Source organism: Poecilia latipinna, unplaced genomic scaffold (assembly GCF_001443285.1).
Source record: "Poecilia latipinna isolate Pla-1442-1.1 unplaced genomic scaffold, P_latipinna-1.0 Scaffold1432, whole genome shotgun sequence".
Classification (NCBI taxonomy): domain Eukaryota; kingdom Metazoa; phylum Chordata; class Actinopteri; order Cyprinodontiformes; family Poeciliidae; genus Poecilia; species Poecilia latipinna.
This window is the reverse complement of record NW_015114048.1, coordinates 85260-109136: the sequence shown is the minus strand read 5'-3', so window position 1 is coordinate 109136 and position 23877 is coordinate 85260. Positions and strand designations below refer to the sequence as shown.

General features: G+C 41.6%; 1 protein-coding gene across 2 annotated transcripts; it reads right to left on the bottom strand.

Annotated features, from left to right (window-relative positions):
* Positions 1 to 1916: 1916 nt before the first annotated feature.
* On the bottom strand, positions 1917 to 23194 carry spon2a (spondin 2a, extracellular matrix protein). Of its 2 annotated transcripts, none has more exons than XM_015057069.1 (6): positions 16617 to 23194; positions 12514 to 12742; positions 10138 to 10358; positions 4339 to 4530; positions 3855 to 4026; positions 1917 to 2497 (listed from the first exon to the last, which is right to left on the bottom strand). In XM_015057069.1, the coding sequence occupies exons 1-6, from the start codon at positions 16620 to 16622 to the stop codon at positions 2307 to 2309; spliced, it is 1011 nt and encodes a 336-aa protein (XP_014912555.1). In that variant the 5' UTR covers positions 16623 to 23194; the 3' UTR covers positions 1917 to 2306. The 2 variants fall into 2 exon arrangements, with proteins under 2 accessions (XP_014912555.1, XP_014912556.1); XM_015057070.1 differs by lacking the exon at positions 16617 to 23194 and adding an exon at positions 15186 to 15916.
* Positions 23195 to 23877: the final 683 nt, after the last annotated feature.

Sequence of the window (23877 nt, the reverse complement as noted above, 5' to 3'; positions counted from 1 at the left end):
GGCAAAATACAAAAACAATACACATTTCAAGTTTATTATGTAAAAATATATATTTTGACAAATATAAGATATCTTACCCCTTTTATAAAATGAGGTGTATTAATTCCAAATGTTTTCCTACAAGTAAGGACCAATACAGGGGCTGGACATGGAAGAAACCTCTTAAAATCTTACCTGAAGGTGAAAAGCAGCGAAAACTTTCCTCTCACAGATGACAGAGACTTGTAGATGGTTACAATAGCCTCCTCACTCAAGCTATTTCAGGGAAATTGGGTAACGTTAGCTATTTTCTTAGCTGTAAAATATTTTTTTTCATGCTTTTTGCTCATTGAGTAAATGAAGGTTACTCTCTGTCCTTTAAGTGCAGTTAATTCACTTTCTTTCAGTAGATAACTAGAATATGCATCAATATGTGAACTTTTCTCGGGATTATTTAACGTCAAATTTCCTTACATGACTGTGTGCCGATCTGACATTCTTTTAAATATCTGCATGTTGGTCTTTGAAGAAGCTTCACATATCAATTCAGCCTGTTGGTTAATTCTTTATGGCAGGAGATATTTATAAAGATGGGATTTACAGTTACTTTATAAGAGATTTACAGCCCAAACATATGTAGGTTATTCAAGTAATCCAATGGTGCTATATTCCGGTGAAGGTATGCAGTAGGTCAAAGGATCTTAGTGTGGATCTATCTGTGCACATGTAACAGCAGTGCTCATGTAAGAATGTAGTTGATGTGAACTATATGTGTGCAGCAAAAACACTTTCTTTCTTTTAGCTTTAAAACCTCTAAAGTATCCCTCATTTTGAATTGGATGTAAGAAGCCATTTTTAAGTAAGTAAGCAGACAGACATGTGCCTTAACTCTCACAGAGCATAAATGAGTAAAGAAACTTTTTATAAACATTGATTAAAAAATGCATTGTTTTATTTGTCCATATGATTTCCACTGCTCGGCACCTCTTTATTGTGTTTATTTGCTGTTAGTATGAGAAATGTTCAGGCAAGTCACCTGAAATCTCATGAAATAACACGAGGACTCGTGTTATTTCATGGCACGAAATGAAATAACATCTCATTTCATTTTCATGTACAAGAAGTACATGTAAACATGTACTTTACAAGAAGTAAACATGTACTTCTTAAGCTTCCTTCGTTGACGTTGCGTTACTTCTTCTATGAGCATCAAACCATCACAGATCCTTAAACTTAATGATGAGAAACGAGCGTCGTGTCAAAAACATCCTTTCCGGATCTTGCTAATGTCAAGAAAAAAAAGGGGGTTTTATCCGCTGTCAGTCAGATACAGATGGTCCTGCCTTAAGCAAAGGACTTTAAGTATCTTGGTCTCTGATGGTAATAGACTAGAGAAAGGATAATCAGATTAATGCTTTGTTTGCAGTTATGTGGGCGCTGTTCTGGTCTGGTGTAGCAAAGAAATTTGAGACAAGCAACACTTTCAATTTACCGTCTGTCTATCACAGATGGATGGTAAATTAAAAAAAAACAGATATTTGGCCATTCTAAGGTAAAAACAACAAACAACTTCCAGTCCAGGGGGGTGGGGGGCACGGCTGACTCTGTGGGCGGGCAATGCCCCCCCAACGCCACGGACCTCCGTCTATGTTCCAACCCCTCACATAGCATGTTGCGATGCGAGTCATTATTGATTGAACAAGATCCCAGATGCAAGCAGCTGAAAAAAAAAAAAAAGCTTTTTCTATAGGATGACTGCATTTGGCTTTAGACAGATATACTTTTAGGTATTTTTGCTCAAGTGTTTTAATTGGATTTTAGTTCGCTGGAAAATCTCCCCCCATGTTTGTCCCAACTTTTTTTTTTTAACATAGCGTTGGCAGGAAAGTTACAACAAAATGTGCATTTATTTGACAAAATGAAAAACGGCACACAAATTAATTCATATTTCTGTTATATTGAATGAAACATATATTTTTGGAGATAATTTACAAATGGTTGCATTTCACTTTTATTTACATTTTACAAAACAGCTCAACCTTTGGGCAAACACAGGTCGAACAACAGTTGTAAAAACAAAGTCAGACTAAATAGCATTTTAGCTCTTTGATTTTCATCCAGCAACCAGTTTTTTCCAAGAGACTTCTGTTTTTTCTTAGTTCTGCTGATTTGCAAACGTCTCTTTTTGTGACAATACACATTGAGTTCTTATTGCTTCACTTAAAAAAAAAATCTGACAAATTCTCAAACGTTTTCTCAGTCCAGCACTGATAACACGAGAGTCCAAGTGTTTATCACTGGTTGTTTTTATGCTCCTGCTTTGACGATTACTGGCGTTTCTTTATGCAGTTGTGCGGCACACATTCATCCTGTTCCTCCAGCTCAGGGCAGGGGCTGCCAGCGTTTGCTGGCCGCAGAAGTATGTAACGTGTGCGGTGACGAACTCCACCTCTGGAGCAGGGACCAAGACACAGACCCCAAGATGACCAGAGGGAGACTTCGCAATCCAAAGGTGTTGCTGGGTTTAAAGAGAGAGAGACAACAAGAAAATGAGGAAACAGTGCCCAAATGATGCCTGTTCTGCAGCAGTCATATACATGCAGACAGACAAACAGATTATATTGTTCTGGAAGAGTAAATCTATGGTCTAATCTTTCCCAGTGAGGGTGAAAAGTGTGATCTTTCTAGGGTTGGAATTCACTCTCTGTCCCCTGTCTTAAAAAACTATCATGCCACTCTGGCGTTGCCCCTATGCCTTTTCAATATGCAACACTGAAAAGGTCTATTAACTATGATGGACCTACGCAGAATCTCATCTTCGTAGGTTGACTTCCTGCCAATGGGGAGCTATTTAACTACCTCAGTGACCTCTGCTACTGTGATGGAATGCCTTCTTCCGAGTCTTCAGTTTCCGACTCCTTCACAGTAAGGAGACAGGATTGAGGAGATCCTCAAAGCGCTCTTTCCACCAGTCTACAATAACACCAGTCTGGGTCTGCAGTTCCCTAATCCAAAAGCAGACAAAACACAGATGCAGCAGTCTGTCTTATTTTTTCTATACCTGTGCTAATTGACATTCGTTATAGACAACCAAGCCTTCAAGGTCTTCTCCAACCCAACAGGTTCCATCACCTCTGGGGGTCCATGAGCAGATCCTCTTGTTGCCAACACAACAAACGGCAATATATATTAGGCCATAGCTCTCGAAAGCCATATCTGCAGTGAAGGTCCTGCCCCATTCTGATTTCACGACTCCAACTTCCCTTGGGGGAGGAGAGAGATTCTCCAGGAGGCATAAGTTGAACAGGTTCCTCCACTAGACGTTCGCAGCTCACTCTCAACTCATGTTCGGTTTTACTAGATCTGTCTGCCAAACCCCTGCCACTGGATTCAGCTCGCTACCAAGTGGCAATGAGTTGATATCTCTTCAGCCGCAGCAGGTCAAATGATAAGATTACAACACTGATCGTCGACCTTTAGCCCAAGATGACCTGGTATCAAGCACACTTGACTCACCTTGTGATCGACTCGTGCTCTGTTAAATTGCAAAACATCCTTTGGACTCCAAGAAGGCTTGGTAATCCGAACTGCTGTTCAGTGCAAAAGGTCAGAGCCTTCCCTCTTGCAACCTAATGCCACAAAGAGGTGACCCCTCATGCTAGTTAACTCTAAAACCGAGGCAGTCAGCTGAGAGCTTGTGGGTCCCCACACCCTGGGAAGCCCCTCTACCCGGAGCTGGGTTCTACACTGTTGTGGTCCAACCTCAAACAGCAGCTCCAGCTACCTTCCTACCAGTAGCTGGTAGGAAAAAAAAAAAACTCTAAATACTTTCAAGGTTATGAATATTTTTGTGAGGAAAAGCTTTGCGTTATTACCTGAGAAACGCTGAGGATTGATGGAGTTTGGTAGAATGTGATTAGAAATAGAAGTTTGGCGGTCTGGCGTTCGACGCTGCCGGGTAATCTTTATGCTGGCAATAGGTGGAAGCTCCTTTAGTCGAGGGTAGTAGAAGGAATTGGCCGGATGATTCGGCATTTGTGACGTGATCTGAAAAGCAGTCGGCGAGCAGTTCATCAGAAAAAGGCAACAGATTCTCAGTAGAACCCCCAGTGCATATTAGCCAGCTCTAAAGCACATCCTGCAAAAGGATGGATAGTCTGTTACATAAGGGGCCCCTTTTTATTTAAATCACTTCAGGTCAGACATGAGGCCTGCCAAGCAATCATTCAGCCACAAACAGCCAAGAATGATGCCCTGTTCCCACTCTGCTTACGTACTCCAAGAACAAGACAGAGACACCAGAATCTGAGGCACCAACAGCTTAGCGAAGGACATAAACAGATGATGGTTTCCTCCTACCTTTGTAATGTTTTCAGGGGGGCTGGTGGGAAAGTTGGGAGAGGAAAAAGTGAATCCACTGTCCGTTCCTGCATCGTAAGGCTGGAGGTCGACGGTCACTTCCTGTTTCCACCGGTTACCCTCACAAAGATTGAGGCTGTCCACACCGACAAACCAGTCAGGGCTGGGAATCATCTTCACCATCAAAGACAGCTGTCAGACACAAAACACTGATGTTAGACTTCAATGAGTTTAATTGAAAAACTATGAAACACTAATTATCATAATTTTGTAAAAAAAAAAAAAAAAAAAAAAAGGGGGGATGACCAGATTACCAGGAAGTTAAATACTACATGCTAGTAAAAAAAATACTTAAGAGTTCCTTGCAAAGGTATTCATACCATTTGTGCTTCACATTTAAGCCACAACCTTATTGCACTTTGTTGGGATTTTATGTGACAGACCAACATAAAGTGGCACGTTGTAAAGTGGAAGAAAAATTATACGTTTTTTCACTATAAACAAAAATCCAAAAGCATGCGTCCTACTGCGACACCCCTAAATATAACACAGTGCCACCAATGGTTTGTGAAGGCCTCAGAGGTTTGTTGTTAGAGAACAAACAGCAACCAAGTGCAAAACAGGCGAGGCTGTCGAGAAATTTAAAGCAGAGTTCAGTCATAAAACAAAAGCCCAAGCTTTGAACATCTCACAGAGCTCTGTTCAATCCATCATCTGAAAATGGAAAGAGTACAGCACAACTCCAAACCTAAGCAAAACATGATAGTCCACCTAAACTGGCAGGCTGGGAAGGAGAACATCAATCAGAGAAGCAGCCAAGAAGAGGATTGTTGTCACTATGGAGAATCCGTAGCGTTATCAGCAGGGAGAATCTGCATACCATGAAAACTGACAGGGGTGGAGGTTCACCTTCCAACAGAACAACAATCCTAAACAGTACATCACACGCATCAAATCATATTCATATGCCAAAGTGGCCCAGTCAAAGTGCAGACCTAAAAGACAGAGGATATTCGGTAAGTGTTAACCTGAGATTAACACGACCTGGTCTGACTCAGCTTGAGTGATTCTGTAAGGTAAAATTAGTAAAAATGGCCGTCTGTAGACTGAAGTGTGGGGTGGCTTTATCTGGTAATCACAAAAAGAGAGCTGAATGGACAACACATTTTATAGATTTTATTTGAGAAAAACAATGTACCTTTTTCTTCAACTTCTAATTTATGCTTTTTATTGGTTCATCACATAATATTAATATAAAAAAAAGAAACTCTGGTTTGTGGTTGTAATATGACAATATCTGAAAATGTCCAAGGTGTAAAACTATTTCTATTTTCCACCAACGACTCAAATGGTTGCTACCACACAGGCATCTTCAATACCATCCAAGACCCAAACTGTCTTGTTCACATTTAAGGTAAGATATTGTGCAGTCATAGTCTTCCAACATAACCCCATAAAAAAATTGAATTCTATTTGAAGCTGAATAAAATAACTCTTATCTCTAATAGAAATGTTTTATACTTTGACACGTAGATTGAAATGTAATGAAAACACTTGTTATTTTAATATAATAGCCATTAGTTCACTTTGGACTGTGCAACTGTTTAAATCCCCCTGCTGTGGAAAATGAGATGAGTGCAGAATGAATGAAATTACAGAGATCACAGTAACACCAGCCAGGACAATAAATGCAATAGGCCTGACATCACACACACATGAGCGCCGATGTAGGGATTTTGCGACTATAAAACAGAGTCGGCATGTGCGCACGTGCACCCCGTCTGTCTCCCGTATGATGTATGTTTCCTGAGAAACGGTGATCTCATCTCGGAGAGAGGATTTAGGGTCAAAACACACTGAAGTGGTGGCAGAAGACCAGACGGCAGCGCATTTGAAAACTTCTCCATTTTTGGAGAAAAAAACAACAACCCAAAAACACTTGACAGTCGCTGCTCATCTTGTCAGTCTGAGGGTCGGTTTTTGTGTGGGCTTTGAATGAATCACTGGTGTTGAATCAAACAGAGAGCGGGGACCAGCAGATCTGAGACAAAGGAATGAGATGAGTCAGGAAGACATACAAGTGTTAATGTTTTTCTTCCAGTGATAAATGTTAAAAATAGTAAAGACTAAACCAGAAGAAGTCTTGTGGCTTTTTTTTTTAGAAACATCAGTGTCCTTTCATTTTTGATCTTTGAACTTCCTGCCTCTTATGCTTTTCATCTTTTCCTGAAACTCTCCTGAGCTAATCTGAAAGACGACGCCTCTCGGCTAATTTCTTTACTATTAGCTAAAGGGAAAGTTTGCACGACTGTTCAAGACAAATCTTTAAAAGCCCGTGTCCATCTCAGAAAACCGTTTTCAAAGACCAGAAGGCATCCGACGGAAAGCCTCTCGAGCGGCTTAAAATGGCTCACATCCTGCGTCTCCATCTGGTTGAGCTCCACATTAAACAAAAGCTGGATATATGATGACAGAAGTCATGTGTCTGGGATTCCTGGCGGATGTCGTGTAAACCATCGGCTGTCTTCAAAGGAATGATATAGTATTTATAAATGAGAGCGCAACAGACAGTGCAACATGCTCACAGATTAAGTTATCAGCTGGATCACGTCATTAAATCATGTCCAACACAGCACGCTCAATAGCTGGGCTTTGCTTTGCTTATCTGATCTAAAAACAGACCGGCGCAGACGTCACATACCTGGAAGACAACACGGCGGGGTGCTGAACATTACCTATGCTTACAGAAACAATGCTCACCTAAAGAGTGATTAGTTCTTTTGTTTTGCCCTCTGGTTCAAGGACTCAGAGAATTAGTCTCCTAATGTAGTTGACAATGCAAGCCGGAGACTCTCTAGACATGATAACCTTTAGAAAATGCCACTTTTTAAGGGTAATTACAATAAAAATTGAAATAAAAAAAAAAAAAACAGGATCCAATTCTTTTTATTTTAAACAGTAAGGCACATATCATTGGATGGACAAAAACCCAGATTTCATTGCATATGGGTGTGAAGTATAGTAGACGCAAGAGGAATGGACCTTCTCTCTCGGCTGATCATGAAGGTAAGAAGCAAAAAAGCCCAGATAGTAAGAATTGAGCTCAATCAGAACTTTATTAAAGAAAAGCAACAACCTTATATCGCCTCAAAAGAGATCACAGATTTAATTCGACAACTTTTGACGTTAAACTTCAGATTCTTTTTTTCTTTTTTTTTCTTGCTGGTATCAAAACTGTGAAATGCTTTGTGGACCCCTGAGTGGAGAATTGAGCCACAAAAAAATATAGCTTATGAGATAAAAGACAACTGGGGGGAGAAAAGAGGCAAAGACTGGCTTATAAACACTAGATGATGACATAATCTATATCCTAATTGATGAGTAGCAAGCAGTTGAAACCAAAATTACACATAATCTCTGGCAGACTTAGATTAAAATGAATTTGTATTCAAAGAAGAAGTTAATTTTTGAGAGGAAATGTAACAGGAAATAATGAAAATGTGTGAAAGAGTTTACGTTTCCCAGCAATTTGTCTGTTTTTATTTACCTTTTTCTTCCTAAAAATGATTTATACCTCTGTCAATAAGAAGTGTAAAGATCTTTAACCGCATGAGGATGAGCTGAATTTAGAGCAGTTCTTGTTAAGGGGAAAACTGGCTCAAATATGCACACAAACTCCTATAATAGGCTAAAAAAAAACAACACTCAAGCATATGAGTTGTGTCGTTCTATTGAGCTGGTGGTTTTGTTGCATTTTCCCTCCTTATGATATCGACAAATATTTTGCACAGAAAGTGGAAAGCGTCCATGTTGCTTGGCTATTGTTTTATATGTGTTTGGCTAACCATGTGATAACATCTGAGGTGAATAATCACTAAATAAACACTAAGTGAAGTGAGCTGAGCTACAAATTGAAACAATAAAGACAATTAATTCAACAGGCCAGATGTTTGCCTTGCCTCATAAAAATAGCGTTTAGGTTTTTACCAAGAAAAGCACCAGACCAGTCAAAAGTGAAAAAAAAAAAAAGCTACATGTTGCTGAACATAAAGTAATGCTTTGTTTAATTTTTCTCAACGTAAAGCCACTCTGGCCAACAGGCATCTTCATAAATAATATCTCAGAGGAAGGGAATGTGTACGTAGCTCCTTTTGTTAAATGACATTCTCGGATTAAAAGTTAAATGTGTTTTTTTCCTCCTTCTCTCTCTCTCTATTTATTAAAATTAATGAACTATGAAAGATTTCATTGGCTCCCCCAAGCGGGTCAGTTCACGACACATCATACTCACCAAATTGCATCAGATTATATCTGTTGTATCTATTCATACCAGCATCCAGCATATGAAATCTTTTAGAATCTAATTGAAAACAAAGGAAAAGTAAGATTTTTTTTTTTTTTTGATCAAGCATCGCAAGGGGGGGGATGACCGAAAATGGATTTAGACATTTATATTGAAACCACGATCTGGACTGAAGCAACCTCTAATCAACTAAAGGCCCCTTCTCTTGCGTTGGCTCGCGTTAAAGTTCGTGAGTCGACTGACCGTCAGAGGAGCTCTGAGCAACGACAATGCCCACTGCAGGGCTGCGGGGGATTACTGTCTGAGAAGAGCCCGTTTGTTCCCAGCCCAGATTGACAATGAATAAACTCATCTGCAGTTTATTAAAGTTCACATGCTAGAAGAACGGGGGATTGTTGGAATTATGTTTCATAGACAGAGAAGATCAAACATTGAAGTTTTTGGTTCAAAGCAAAAAAAAAAAAAAAAAAAAGATCTGTTTGGACAAAGGAAGCGCTGCGTCCAATGCGGGAGAAACTCATCCCAGATGCGCGACCCCAAACGACTGTAATGGTTTTGACATGTTTTGTTACTCGTGAAATAATTTCAATCAATCACAGCAACAAATTTTGACCAACAGTGTCAGGGTGTTCATTCGCTGACTTAATCTCTAAAGGAAAGTGAGGCCTGTAGAGCATTAAATGATGTTCTTGGGCACTTTGTGACCTTCTGGATGAATCATCTGCGCACTCTTGGAGTAATTTTGAAAGGCTGGCCAGTTTTCAGATGGTTCACCACGAATCCATGTTTTCTCCATTAGTGAATGATGACTCCAAGTGTGGTTCACTGGAATCCCAAACCCACTGAAATGCTTTTGTTTTTGTTTCTGTTTTTTTTTTTTTTTTCTTTCAGGCTGAGAGATATCATTGACTTTGTTTCCTAACTATTTTTGGACATCTTTTATCCCGTGTCACATTGAACTTCTGATTTTCTGCAGTAATTAGGCCTGGGTGTGACTGGTGAAACTGATCCATTGTAGTTAAGCGCAGCTAATACATGACTTATCTTTGTGCTTGGTGATAATAGCAGGATAGGTTGTATTTTGGGTTGTGCGTAAATAAAACACGCCAGCCCAAAGTTTAACAAGCTAATTAAAAAAAGAAAAAGCAAAAATCACTGGTGGGCCAATTTTCCCTTCCCACCAGACAGGAAAACTGTAGCTGGTTCTACGTGTCTGCAGTCTTTATGTTGAGGTAACTGGCATTTACTGGTATTTACCTTACACAGATGGGGCCCCTCCCTCGGCTCCAGCTCAGACCGAGAGCAAAGCGTGCGGGATGGATGTAGGCGTTTGCAGCTACTGAACTCAAGCACTTGGTCTAAACAAAGTCTGACAGGGTGTAGTGGAAATAAGTAGGAAATGACTTGGTGGGGTGCAGATGCACGGTGTAATAAACCCAGCTCAAAGTGACCGCGTGAGTGTAGATGTTGCTTTGTGAAGCTCCGCCGTCTCCTACCAGTGGGTTGCGGGGCACAATGAGCATCTCCGTGGAGCTGTGTCCGATCCCATTGGGAATGCCTGCTGTCCGGTACATGACTCCGACCGTGCGCTTCTTCCGGGCCTCCTTGGCTGCTTTCATCAGCTCCACCGTCACCCCGACTTCAGCAAAGCTCTGCACCCCGGGACTGGCCGAAGAGCCCTCCTCCCAGAGCCGAAAGTGGCGGTTGTGGCTCGCCGCTGTTGAGAGAGACAAGGCAATTGAAGAAATGTGAGATGAGAGAAGCGAGATGCGCGCTCACTTGACTCCTTTCGAGTGTCGATGAAGCTCCGCAGAGTCCTGAGCCAGACGATGAGATCATTTCCACCACGGAGCCCTAGTGTACTTCTACGGCTGCCTCCTACTTCCTGCATTTAAACTGATGATTCTGAGGGAATTGCTCATGTGCATGTGTTATTGCAAGGTTATATTCTCCGTCTTTTCCTGCAGAAACCGCAACACAGGCCGGAGCTGCCAGGATGTAGGTCAGGATCCTGGACTTGGCAGGCAGAAGTTGGACAACAATTTATTTTAACAATTCTGAAAACCCTTAATGATGCTTTTCTGATGCAGCCCGGGCCAGCAGGCTTTCTCTTCACATTCTTTTGAAAAGTTCTGACTATCTCAGAAATCTGTTAAAAATCAAGAGCCCAGTTTTAGATTTAAACCACAGGTTCTGGAGACCCACAAAGCCGCTGACCTGGGCCCGTGGTTTTAAGGGCAGAGTAAGGTTAGCCAGAAACACGTTGACAAATGCTCTGATGGTTCTGCCTTACCTCACTTTTCAGAGCTGCATAAAGACAAGCGCGCGCGCGCACACACACACACACACACAACTACACACACGCATGCACAACTACACACACACAGTCGGGATTTTAACCTTAAATAGTCTTGACACATGTATGAGCGCACACTTAGTTGCACAACTTGCCTAGCACACTTCACACACTATCTTGTTTCTCCCCATACCGCCATTACTCGTGGACCTTAATTGCATTTCCATCCTAACTAGCATCAAACCCCCGAAATTTGATAATGCATCACACTTGTGCCCCACCAAGACTTCAAAGCCAACAACTTCCTAAACCGCTTGAGTACTTTTTTTATTCATGACAAAGTCCAGTCTTTCAGAGTCTTCAGCCCTACTGACGTTTGCTGCAGCTTTTTTTTATTTTTTTATTGTCCCCTATAGTTTACCGTCTGCTCACTGAGGCCCTTGTGTTTTTGTTCCCTGGTGACAAAGACCGTCCCTTTCCATGCCCATGGAAATAATTATGTCAGAACCGCTGGTGCCTGTCTCTGTTAGGAATAAGTAGGGCGCTCTCCTCTTCCATGGCATCACTGGGCCACCTGGAAACCAGACATCACTGCTACCATGTCCCCAATATTTTTTTTTTTTTGGGATATTACTCGCTTCAACCTTCTCCTACTTTGTCACGTCACAATAACATAGCAATAGCAACACTGCTTTGGCGTGTTTTTCAAAAAAAAATCTTTTTTATTTTTATTTTCTGTTATTTATTTATTTGATTTTTAAACTCTCAGCACAGGACGTAAAAAATGTTTGTTTTCTTGTGCTTGGAAAACATTTTATACTCCATTTCTGATCAAAGCATGAGATGAGTCATTTCTCTTTGAAAACTACTCACTGTGTGGCCTGTCTGTAGATATGTGAATCATATTTGCGTAAACTTGCAGTTCAAATTTCAGCTAAGGCCGTTATCAAAAATCTCAAGACTCCTAAATTGGTGCAAGCACACAAACGTGTTGTCATTTAAACTGAAAAGGGATTCGGCTGTGTGAAAGATAAATATGTCCATCATCAAAGTCTAATTTTACTGTGTTTATGATTAAATTATGTTTTTTTTTTCACATTTGCTCAGTGTCGCTGGACGTGATCCTGCTGGTTTTCAGGTTTGTATATTTCACTGAATTCTTGTGTTTTCTGATCACTTCATTGTTTAGTCGTGCTCTTTTCTGCAGCTTTTCCTCAGATTTTGATTCAAAAACTTTTGTTTTTGTGATTCCACTTTGAGTTCTCTGATCTCTGTTCTCATCTCATCTCATGTTGTTTCCTCCTCCTTCTTACATCTGCAACACATTCAGTTAATCAGACTCACCTGTTTAGGTAATCATGTTTGTACTCCCGTCTCTTTTCGGCTCCATTTTGGAACCATGTGATTTTTGTCTGACAGCCGACAGAAAGACAAAGAGAAACGCCATCTGGTAGTTTCTTTGACCTTTTTTTTTCTTCTTTAAATTCACTGGCAATAAAATCTTCTACCAGTGCTGCGTATGGCGCTTTCGTTTCATTCCAAAAACACTCTAAAGAGAAGCCATGTTTTTCCTCACCTATGAGTTTGGACCACTGCGCTGGGGGTCGGAACAGGGGGTACTGCTTTGGAAACGACTGCGGGCTCCAGTGACCTGTAAAGACCAGGATGTAGGAAGCGGGACCCTTGGCTGTGCAGCCCGTTCCGTTGAGGGGTTGCAGAGGCTCGGCAAACGCGAAATGAAGCTTCACCAGCAAAACGAGAAGCTTGTGCAGCCAACCACAGGCCAGGCGCTCTGAAGACATCATCTGCAGAGGAACGAAAAAGGAAAAACTGGGTTATTCCTCCGGCTGCATGTTGGAGCTGGAGAGGACTCCTGAACAAAGGCTGATAAGGAGGCTGAAACCGTAAACTGGGAGGCGCATTTTAAGATCAATTGTGTTTGGGCGCATAATCTTGGCTTGGGAGGAAACAAAAAGGAAAGACTAGCCTGAACATTTAGGAAGCCAAGCCCTGGACAATCCTCGAAAATACAAAAGGAGACGGGGAAAATTCCACATCCCTGCCCTCGTATCACAACACGGACGTTTCATCTGAGAACAAAGCTTGTTGAACCTTCTGACCCTTGAGCTTTCAACTTCTGGGCTGGGCATGGTGTGTGTGTGTGTGTGTGTGTGTGTGTTGATCTCCAGCCAATCTCTGGCTATGCGACAACAGCTAATATTCAGCAGGAATGTGTGTTGCAGGAGCTGCCCTGAAATAAAACAGCACATATGACATGTCTGAGGCTGGATGTGAAATCTGTCTGACCTCACCGACTGACCATCCACTGACCCACAGCTGAGTCAGACAGACTCGCACTCTATTTAGAGGCAGAGAGGGGAGGAGGGCACGTGCAAACACTTTTCACCTTTTATATATTTTAACAGGGCTAAGGAGAGTAACAGAGGGGAAACGTGTGTTTTCACTTCTCCCAAATCTTCAGCCAAAGTTTTCTGCCTTATTTAGACGATGGCCAAAAGTTGGACTGCAGCGTTAAGTTCACACTGTACATGCTAAGCGGTCAAATCGCCATCAGTGAAAATCGTAAATGCATCTTAAATCACCAACTGGATTTCGATTGTATGTGTATTTGAGGTTAAAACCTTTTTTTTCCCCCCAAGAGCATGCAGGGGTTTCTAAAAGTATTAACTCTTCGCTAAATTTAAAGCAAAAACGTCAACATGTTGCAATTTTAGCACAGACTAAATAAAGTCCAGCACGGTGGTGATCTGAAAGGAGATGTTTTGACTAGCAAAACTTTTTCACAGATAAAAATCACAAGAGTTTTGTGGAGACTTGTATTCAGTAACCCCGAGTCGATACTTTGTAGAGGAACCTTTTACTGTGAAAATGCTGCAAGTCTTTTGGGGTAAAGCTCTACCTGCTTTTAACCTTTGCCATAATTATGAGGGATGTGACGTACATCAAAATGCCATGTTAGCTTTCTTCTGCACAGCATTTTTCACGTAGGTTTTGGTCAGTTTTGGTCTGATCTCACCAGATCGTCGTCTTCCTGGTGTTTTCTACATGACTTGTTGCAAAGTGCAAATGGGACTTCTTATGATTCATGTCTCACTGAGTTTGCATTTATTGCTCTAAACGTCGTTACAACTCCATCCCCGAACTCTCTGTCGAGCTTTTTAGCCATTTGTTCACCAATAAAAAAAAAATTAAAAAAAATCTGACGCCTTCAAAGAACAGCTGGATTTATATTAATATTAAATTACAAACAGGCGAATTTTCCACACTTTTTATTAGCAGAAATGTGACAATTTTTTTTTTTTTTTTCCCCGAGCTCCTTTGTTTTGGAACTTGTGCCTGCAGCGTTGGCTGCTTTATGTTTGATTTCTTCCTTTGCATCATTTCAACACATTTCTCCACTTCTGACGCAGAAGTAAACATTGTCCTGCCGTTTCTCTCTGTTGTCGGCTTCATTTCCGAATCGCGTCACAAACGAACACAAAAACGCAAATTCAGGACCACGTGTTTGATTTCTCATGTTACTGAAGGCCGGCTTAAACGTGAAATGAAACTTTAAAGCTGAGAGCAGAAGATTTTTCCTTCTGTTGACATTCTACCAGAAGGCAAAGGGCCAATCCGGTGTGTTTCTATAGTATTGCTAAAAGTCCAAGCAGCTGCAGAATGCAGACAGTTAAATTTGGGTTAGCCAACACACACATGCACACACACACCATCAACACACCTAACACCCATGTCTTGCTGCATATTGTCCCTGAGGTCTATTTCCAGAGGACAGATTGAATTACTCAGCCAACATAGCTCTAAATGTCCAACTCTGACACTTTTTCTGACCGCAGCCTCGCATGTCGCTGATCTTTTGATCAGTTCCCCATCTGTGCCGAATGCAGATTAACCATTGCAGAGTTTAACAGCCATCCATAAAAATACCTGCAGCGTGGAGACACATAGCCCAGCTTTTATCGCTGCAGGGAGAAATATCACGGTTTGGATGTCCAGCTAGTTCCTAAGGTCTCTTCTCTGGCTTCTGCAGAGACTTACCTGTTGCCTAAAACTGGCTCTCTTTATCACTTACATCTTCAGCTCTATTTTGGATTAGTCAAACCCTCTGACCTTCCTCCTGCACTCATCACACCGACGCTGCAACACACTTCTGACAGCCTGGTATTTCTTGAATTCGCACACAAATATTAAGAAAAATAACCAGCAGATGGATTAATGAGAGCTCACCGTGACTCTGATGTGCAAAAACACACACTTGCACCTGCGGCCCAGGCCCACTGTGATCTCATCAGCCAGCACAGACTCACACGGAGGAGATTTTTTTTTTTTTTTTTTCCCCTGTCAGGCATAAGACGCAATAAAACCTTTCAGGCACCTTCCCTGTGATGTTAGAGCAGCTTCATGCAGCGATAATGCAAACATTCAACCTCATCCCATAAATTTGGTCATTCAGGTCTGCAACACATACACAGATATTTTTTAACAAGGAGCTGCCAGGGAAGGTAATTTTCCTTTTCTTTTTTTCCTTGAAAATCTTTTTTATTGGGCAACAATAGCAGAATCAGGAGTTTGTTCAGGACGAAAAAAAAAAAAAAAAAAAAAAAAAAGATGCAACCATCTGTGTTGAATTATCCTTTTCATGCATGCCTGATCCGTGTGCAGATTTCTGGTGGAGCTACAAGGAGAAAGACGGACACTTAGACAGGTGGGGGAACATAACAGGAGGTAAGAAATGTAATTAAGGCAGCCAAATGTTGTGTGCAAAAACGGATTATCCTAAATTATTTTTAGATACACCACTGACAGAAAGTGTAGAAAGGATGGACATTTGGACAATTTGTGGGCAGAGTTCAGTGAAATAACGTGCAACTCTAAGAAGGAACATATTATCACCTTCCTAAAATAATGGCCTACGTCTCTTTTTACCAGAGGCAATTTTTGCTAAATAAATAAATGAATAAATAAAAATAATCTCTTTATTTATTTTTTTTGCCAAAAGACGATTTAGACAAAAAAAAATTACTTCTGGCAAAAAAACAACAAAAACCAACTTTTAAAACCATTATTTTTTTATCAAGTTCGCCATATGCAAAAAGTCTAATTGCCAAAATGTGTAGATTGTTTGTTTTAAAAGACATTTGATTGAAGGGACAAGAAAAAATCTTTTATCCTTTATATATATATATTTTATATATATATATGTGTGTGTGTGTGTGTGTGTGTGTGTGTGTCAGTTTTTGGCTGCTTCTCGTCTAAGTGCAAGACAATATAAATGCACACAGAAGCTTACTTTAAAGCATAAAAATACAAACATACCTCAATAATAATAAGTCACGTTCACTTGAATTGTTGTGAAAACTATTCATCTTCTGCATTTGGTTTCCAAATTCGACCACAGACACCCTCAGCTGCATTTACCTTCAATTACTCATGAATTGCATGCCGACATTGATTATTCAAAGCATTTCACACAGTTGCATGCTTCGTTTAGCTTCCATTTACATCATTACATTATCAGTTTTTTGTTTCGTTTCTGTTGAAAGACAAGACAGAAACTTCCTGGATGCCTCCTGGACCACCGCGACACAAGGTGGTCTGGACTCCTGCAGGCTCGGTGTGTGTTGAATGGATGGCGGCTGCTCTGTGTGTGTTCCCTACCTGCATTGGGTCAGTCGGAGAAGCAGCAGCACAACCACAGGGAGGACTCGGCTCTGCTCACTTTCCTCTCCGCTGTAACTGGCACAACCTCATCAGTCTTTTTCGCTCCCTTTATCTCTTTCCAGATTTCTCTCCTCCTACCTTCTCTCTCTCTCTCTCATTGTATCTCCTCATATTACCCTCCTCTCATTCTCTTTCTCCTCCCCCACTCGCCCCTCACCTCTCCTTGTATGGAAAGGCAGTTAACAGTCTCTCTCTCTCTCTCCAGAAGGCAATCAACATCCCTCCAGGCAAACGCCCCAAAGCGTTGTCTAATTTTTGGTGCACAGTTGCAAAAAAAGAAAAAAAAAAAAAGGCAGTAAAATTGAAAGAGTAAGGAGGACTTGGGCTCCCCAGACAGACGTGCAACCTGCCTGACAAATGAGGGGAGTCTGGACAGAAGCACTGGCTCTGATTTCTGCAGCTAATTTCAGTTTGATTGGAAATCAGAGGGAATCAAAGGGGTTTTTAAAATGGTTTCCGTATCTTTCTTCTTTTTTTTTTGTTGTACTTCTTCTCCGTTTTAAACAACTCCATCTCCAGATCCAGCTGTGATTCGAGCACGAGGAATCCCATTTCCTCAGGTTAAACGTGTTTGTGTGCAGCAGCAGAAAAAAGAAAAAAAAAAAAAAAAAAAGGGTTTTTCCCCACAGCTGGGACACACATGGACAATCAGGGAGGTTTCTGTTATCAGGAGCCACTTGTGAATATGTTGAAGCTGAGTGTAAAAGAGACCCTGTTTGTACATGTCAGAGTCTTAAAACAGCCACTTTAACCGAAGGCTTCAAAAAGGAACAAAGCAGCCACCTGTGTGCCCACACATGCACAGCCTGGCAAGGAAAGGTCAGTGTGTGAAAACTCAAAAACCTTTCCTAGTTTCTCATGTGGCTAGATGATGTGATGCAATCCTGACAGGGACTACAATCCATGTTCTTTGTGCAAAACATGCCATCATGGGAAACATGTCTGGAGAGAGACTTGCACAGTTTGAGCGGTATGATGGATGTCTTCGAAGCATCGTTTTTTTTGTTGTTGTTTTTTTTACAGCTACATTATCGTAGCGCACGTAAAACCTCACAAGTGAGACGTGAAATGATCACGTGGAGGAAGTGGAGACTTTCTGCCGCTTCTGTTCACCTCCTCTACAGTTACACAACCAGTGTATCGCAAAAACAAAACATCCTGACGGTGATCTGGACATGTGGTCAGGACGCCCTCCTGGACGCCTACAGATTGATGCCTGCAGTGCTGAGAGGAGCAAAGGTATTCTCAGCCTGGTGCCGAAACGACAGACCTTTCCAGGAATAAGCAGCTGATGACGACGAGCAGAAAAGGGAAGAAGGAAAAGCAGACTTCTGGGTATCAGGTGACAATTTAGTTGTTTTTTTTTTTAATGTCCTGCAGTCTAAAGGAGTCGGTTAAGTAGATATATTTCCCTCCATCTGTTTCTCCCTTCATTACGGACTTGATTCATCTTTTTGATTTGCATCCAGTCCTTCTGCATCCTTCAGCCAGTCTGTTCTGCTCAGCGAGCGGGCAGACTGATATTTAGCTTCAAACTACTTTTTTTTTTTAGATTGGTCAGGTAAAATCACCTAAGCTCACAATGGCAGATAGAGAGTAAGTGTTTCTGAAAACTGGAACTACTGACGGCTGTGATTATTGTAACACACACACACACACACACACACACGGGAGATTAGCATTAGGACACCAGATACAGCAGCAGATCTGCCAGGCTGACGCAAAACTCCAAGATAGATGGAAGTTTTCCTCTCGTCCTCATCGGTCAATCATGAGCTCGCGTCAGCGTTGCTCCAGTGAGTGAAGTCAGAAGAGGGAAAGCCATGAGCTAATCACAGAACGCCAAAAGCCAGACAGACGCAGAGAAGAAAGAGATCAGGCATTCAGCTGAAGCTCACATTTATGCCATTTTTGGTAGAAATTTTCTAACAGAATGTTCTGATCTATCTAGTAAGAGAGACGGTACGGCGCCTCGCAAAAGGACTCGCAACCCTTGTTTTTTTATATATAGTTTTTTAACATTTTGTCACAAAATGCTCGCTATATCTGCCCTCCCTTCAACTCTGACCAGGTTCCCTGACGGAAGCAGCATGATGCTGCCTCACAGAGTAGTGGCAGCACTACATGGGTAAGACTTTCATTCAGCTATGCCTTTCTTCTTGACAGATTTGTGAATTTATACCCGTCGCATGCAGCGGTTCTTCCACCTGAGCGGTTAATCTCTGCATGTCCATGCAGTCGGTTCGGGTGGAGAGGAGTGTTGTTCTGTCCGCCTGCATCTCTCACCCCTCTGCTGAGGTGTCTGAGGCCTTCCCAACACAGTTGGGTCCACTAAATTATTCAGATGTTGACTCTCTTTATTGCTTACAAGACTTTTGAGGGAAACTAGTAGAGTTAGATTGTCTGCAGGTGGATCAGAGGGAAAGTGGACGATGTGGACTGATCATGCAATTGCATTTCACACATGCACGAAAAACTTTTTCTACATTTTGAAAACTCCTTATGCCTTTCCTTTCACAACCAAAACCACGTGCCACTTTGTGATAGCCTGCGAAATAAAACCCCAGTTAAAACACGCTGAAGTTTCTGGTTGCAACGTGACAAAAACAAAAACAAAAAAAAGCCCAAAAAGTTTGACAGGTATTAATGCTTTTACAAGGCGCAGTTTGTGTCTTTTGGAAAGCACAAGTTAAACCTTGTGAACCTGTGGATTTTGAGGAGCTATTCTCAGCTGCAGACTGTCAACAATTACAGTGGACATTTATTTAGGAGTGCGCGCTGCAGAAGTGGGTCAAACAGAACCAACACGGCCGAGATAATTGTAACGAACCCGGGTGAAATCGTTTCTGTAAACTCGGACAAGCTTCTCAGGCGAATTTAGAGATGATCTTAAGTGGCTAAGAGTCTCTAAAAATCAGACGCAGATGTCTACAGACGGTCAGAGAGCCGAATACAGATCCAATCATTTAAACAAGGATGTGAATCACCCGCTTTCCTGGTGCTCCGTGTAAACACAGTGATGAAAACCAGGTTAAACCCCAAACCCAGGACGCTAATATACTTACAAGTACACTCTAGAGACAAAAAGAGACTTCTGACACCAGACCACACACGCAATGCCAATCGTTTTTGCACCAGTTACCAACTACGATCAGAATTAAACCAGAAAGGAAAAAAAACAATCAATACAGATTAAATGAGCAGTTTAAGGGTATAATAAGATTGAAAACCAAGCTCTGAACGGGACGCAGCATTTGAGTACTTCGTAGGCTGAAATAATATTCGATCATTCCAGAGACAACCCAAGACAAATATTTATCCCGTTGCCTTCGGGTTGGTAGTCCGATCCCTCCAAGTGGGATACTTTGTCTGCCTGGAGACCAATCCATCACATGGGCAAGTACGCAAACACATGCCATACACTACCACACACACCCCGATCTGTCAGGCTGCCCCCATTAAGGTTCAACGCTGTTAGCTTTTGTTGACTTTCTCATGCCAGAGTGAGGTTATTTCGGTTTTAAGGAGAAAATCTGGAAACTAATACTTGTGGTTGAAAACACTTTGCTTCAGACAAATGGAAGAAATATTAGGCTGAAAGAAAAACAAAAAAGGACTGTTGGCAATTAAAAGGTATATATTTCAAATTGGAAAGGTCTCAAGTGTTTGAACTTGATAAAATGTTGTATTAATTTTCTAACAAACAGAGTCAAACACTAAAAAACATTCTGAAAGAAGAAAAAAGTGCAGACATCTGGAAACTAGCAGAAGCACAAAAAAAAAAACCCCACCTTGTTTTTCACCAAAATCTAATGCACACTGACCCATTTTACAGAGCACTTATCTGAATTTACGTTCTCAGAAGCAGTGTGGGAACCAGGGGTTCACGTTTTACTGGTTTTACTGTGTCCTCCCAGAAGTGATGAGGCCTCAGTGTCTACTCCAGCACTAAACGAACAAGCAAACAGAAAAAAGAAAAAGCCAACATCTCTGGGGGTGCAGCGTGGCGGCTGGCAGAAGTCAGGAACCGTACGACGTCAGGTTGGAGAAGGAGTTGGACGAAGTGCGTTTGAAGTGCGAGTCACATCCAGTAAAAACCCAGCTATCATCCTGGGCCTCTAGCAACTTCTGAGAAGTGGACAAACAGGTGATTGTGCAATACGTCTGCTCCCCCCCCCCAACTTCAACAAATTCAGAGATCAGAGTGTGCGAAAGGTACTTTCAGAAAGAAGTGCTTCAACTACTGGACTCATTATGTTAATCAGCTGGCTTTTCTTCAGGTGCTGTAGTGTAATTGTCCCACACAAACAGTCCCTTGCACTGGATTTCTTTTGTATTCAGTTCCCTTTGCTGCGATTACTCTAAACTTCAGCATCACCAGTTGCCTTCAACAGCCACTCAATTAGAAAACCATCGTCATTTATTCTCTGCATAACGTGGAGCGACTGCCAACTCTGGAGGAGCGACACGTCTGCAAACATAAGAACAACGTTGTGCAATCAACGCATCTCGTCTTTCTGAATGTGTGTCGGTAGGAGAGGAATTGCTGAAGAAATTATTTGCAGTTCGCAGCAAACGTGCGGAAGAGACAAAGATTAAATTTTCTGGTCCACATGCACAAACAGCATGTGTGACCTGTGACCCACAGCACACGTTACCCACATGTGGTGGCATGCATCACGCCATGGGGAGTCTTTACTTTATCAGGGATAAGGTATCAGAACTGACAACAAGGAGGGCAGAGCAAAACTGGAAGAAAACATGTTCGAGGAAGCAAAAGACTTCAGATTGGGGTCAAGGTTCAACTTTCCAGCAAGTAAAGAACCCAAAAAATTAGAGGTGCGAGATAGCGCATTTCATGGTACAGAGTACAGCTCCAGTATCGCCGATAACGATTCTGATACTTGATATATTATTAAACTTCTGACCTTCAGGTGTTTTATGACGAGCAGAAACGATAGAAAAGCAAAAACGTACAATTTGAGAACACATGGAAACAAAACCTTTTTTGAGGTAGAGCCGAGTGAGAATCTGAAACTGCAGTATCGATCTCAGCATGCCAGTAAGATCGGAACGATACCAGTGTCAGTATTATTCAAAAACTGACTTGATATCAATATTAATATTTTAGGTCGATCTGCAATTCCACCCACAGAGCTAAAATTGAGTGGTTTAACATTAGAGGTCCTGATGTGGTCTTATTGACATATCTGCTTCAACACATATGAATGAATTAACTGGTCTCCGTAGAACATGACTACATGCTGGGGAGGTAAATCAGCCATCGGTGTGTCGGACCAGGGACTCGTTCAGACTTAAATCCAAATCAGATTTAGATGCTTCTCTCTCAACAGGGAACAACTTCCCTGAGAAAAAAAAAAAAAAAAAAACTTGTGGAGACCACCATAGAGATGGTTGGTGGCATAATTATTCCCTTAAACATTTTAAATGTAGGTTAAAAATCTCACTTTTTGTCCCATCAGACCAGTGTCCCCTCCACGACCTTTACAATCTGCAAACCAGACCTCTCTCAACATGGTTTTCTTTTTGCTTCCCTTTCACAAATGCCAGTGTTACGACCAAGTCGTCCTTTCAATAGTTTTTCCCACCTCAGCTGCTGATCTGTGCAGCTCCTCTGAGGGCATTATGGGGCTTCTGATTACCCTCTGCTTGCTCAACAGCCGTGTCTTGGTAAGTACAGGCGTGCCAATCCACTGACTGCATTCGATTATATGAAAGGATGATTTAAAAGGGGCTGAATTCAAATGAGCCATATCACAGACATTTTTTTAGTCTTTTTTTTACATTGAATGCAACATATCCTTTTACTTCTACTTTGCAATTATGCATCACTTTATTGTTGGTAAATCATAGAAAATACCAATAAATACCTTTATGTCTGTGGTTGTAACGTTAGAAAATTACTTGCCTTGCAATTTTAGTTTTGCGAGGCACTAAAATTGCCTCGGTGCCAATAACGGATAAAACAATCCTTGGGAATCACTAAATGAATACCAACAATGCATTGCTGACTGTTTAAGAGGAGTCTCCTGGTTATATGCATGTGGAAGCAATTTTAAAGCCCATAATCCCCCCACCGTCCCGTCTTTTAGCCCTATGGGCCTGCACGGCTGTCCTGGCACTGCGTTGCTCCAAATAAAGAGCTGCCAAACTGCGGTAAACAATTTTGTTTGTGGCAAAACTTTGCTAAACACAGCTTTACGTCCTCAGACCACAAAAGCAGTCTGCAACACACTAACCACTAATAATCAGGCAAGAAGCTGCTTGAAAAAAAAAAAAAAGCTGAATAAAACTCTAGAGTTTAAAGGTTCAGCAAGAAAAACACTAGTGTTTAGATAGATAAAAACGTAGGCGCAAGATGTTTAAATTTTTTAGGATTTTATTAAAATACGGTGTTGAGTTTACCATTGGAGGTTACCATCACAAACATGATTGTTTCTAATAAAAAAGTAAACAAAAACAAAAAATAAAGCTTAAGAGCCTAGTTACAGATTTTTTTTTTCTGGTGTTTTTGTTTTTGCAGTCTGGTGAAAGAAAAGAAAAAAATAATTCACAATGAGAGTGATTGGAGGAGGGAGGGGAAAAAAAAAATGTTCACATGTTGTAAAAAATACATTTCCCAATTTCAACATTACACACAGTCACTTTCAAGCATTCATTCATTCCTGGTTAGATGGTTAGATGTCAGTGCCAAAAAGAAGAAGAAAAAAAAACAAACGGTTCAGATCTGTGCACAGAACGAGGATCGAGAGTCTGTGAGGACGCAGGCGATCGGGGTCAACAGTCTGAGGGAGGAAAACCTCGGTGGGGGAGTTGGGGGGTGAGGGACAGGACACGCAGGGCGACTGCTGGAGGATATGTGTGCATTTGAACCCTGAGAGAGAGAGAGAGAGGAGAGACAAGTGACCAACTCTCGCTGAAACTACGTCAGTGTCCGCCGCACCGTCCTTATCGAGCGCAGTGGGCGAAGGCGGCGGTTCGGTCTCGCACCCGAGAGTTAATTATCAGCTGCTGCAACTGACAAGAGCTGGCTGGATTTGATTAAACCAAAACCAGCAGAATAAATGTGATCCATCTAAATGCAAAGTCAGTGCTCACACCGGGTGTGTGTGTGTGTGGCTGCGGAACGAGCGGTGCGTGCATAAACAAGGCTAAATGTGGTTCTTTACTGGAACAG

Bases quoted from the DNA above. Each gene is read 5' to 3' on its own strand.
- spon2a (XM_015057069.1), bottom strand. The intron at 4,027-4,338 runs GTAGGAGGAAAC...ACTGCTTTTCAG, and splicing joins CCCCTGAAAACATTACAAAG to ATCACGTCACAAATGCCGAA. The intron at 2,498-3,854 runs GTAATAACGCAA...CTTTAAACCCAG, and splicing joins CAATCCTCAGCGTTTCTCAG to CAACACCTTTGGATTGCGAA.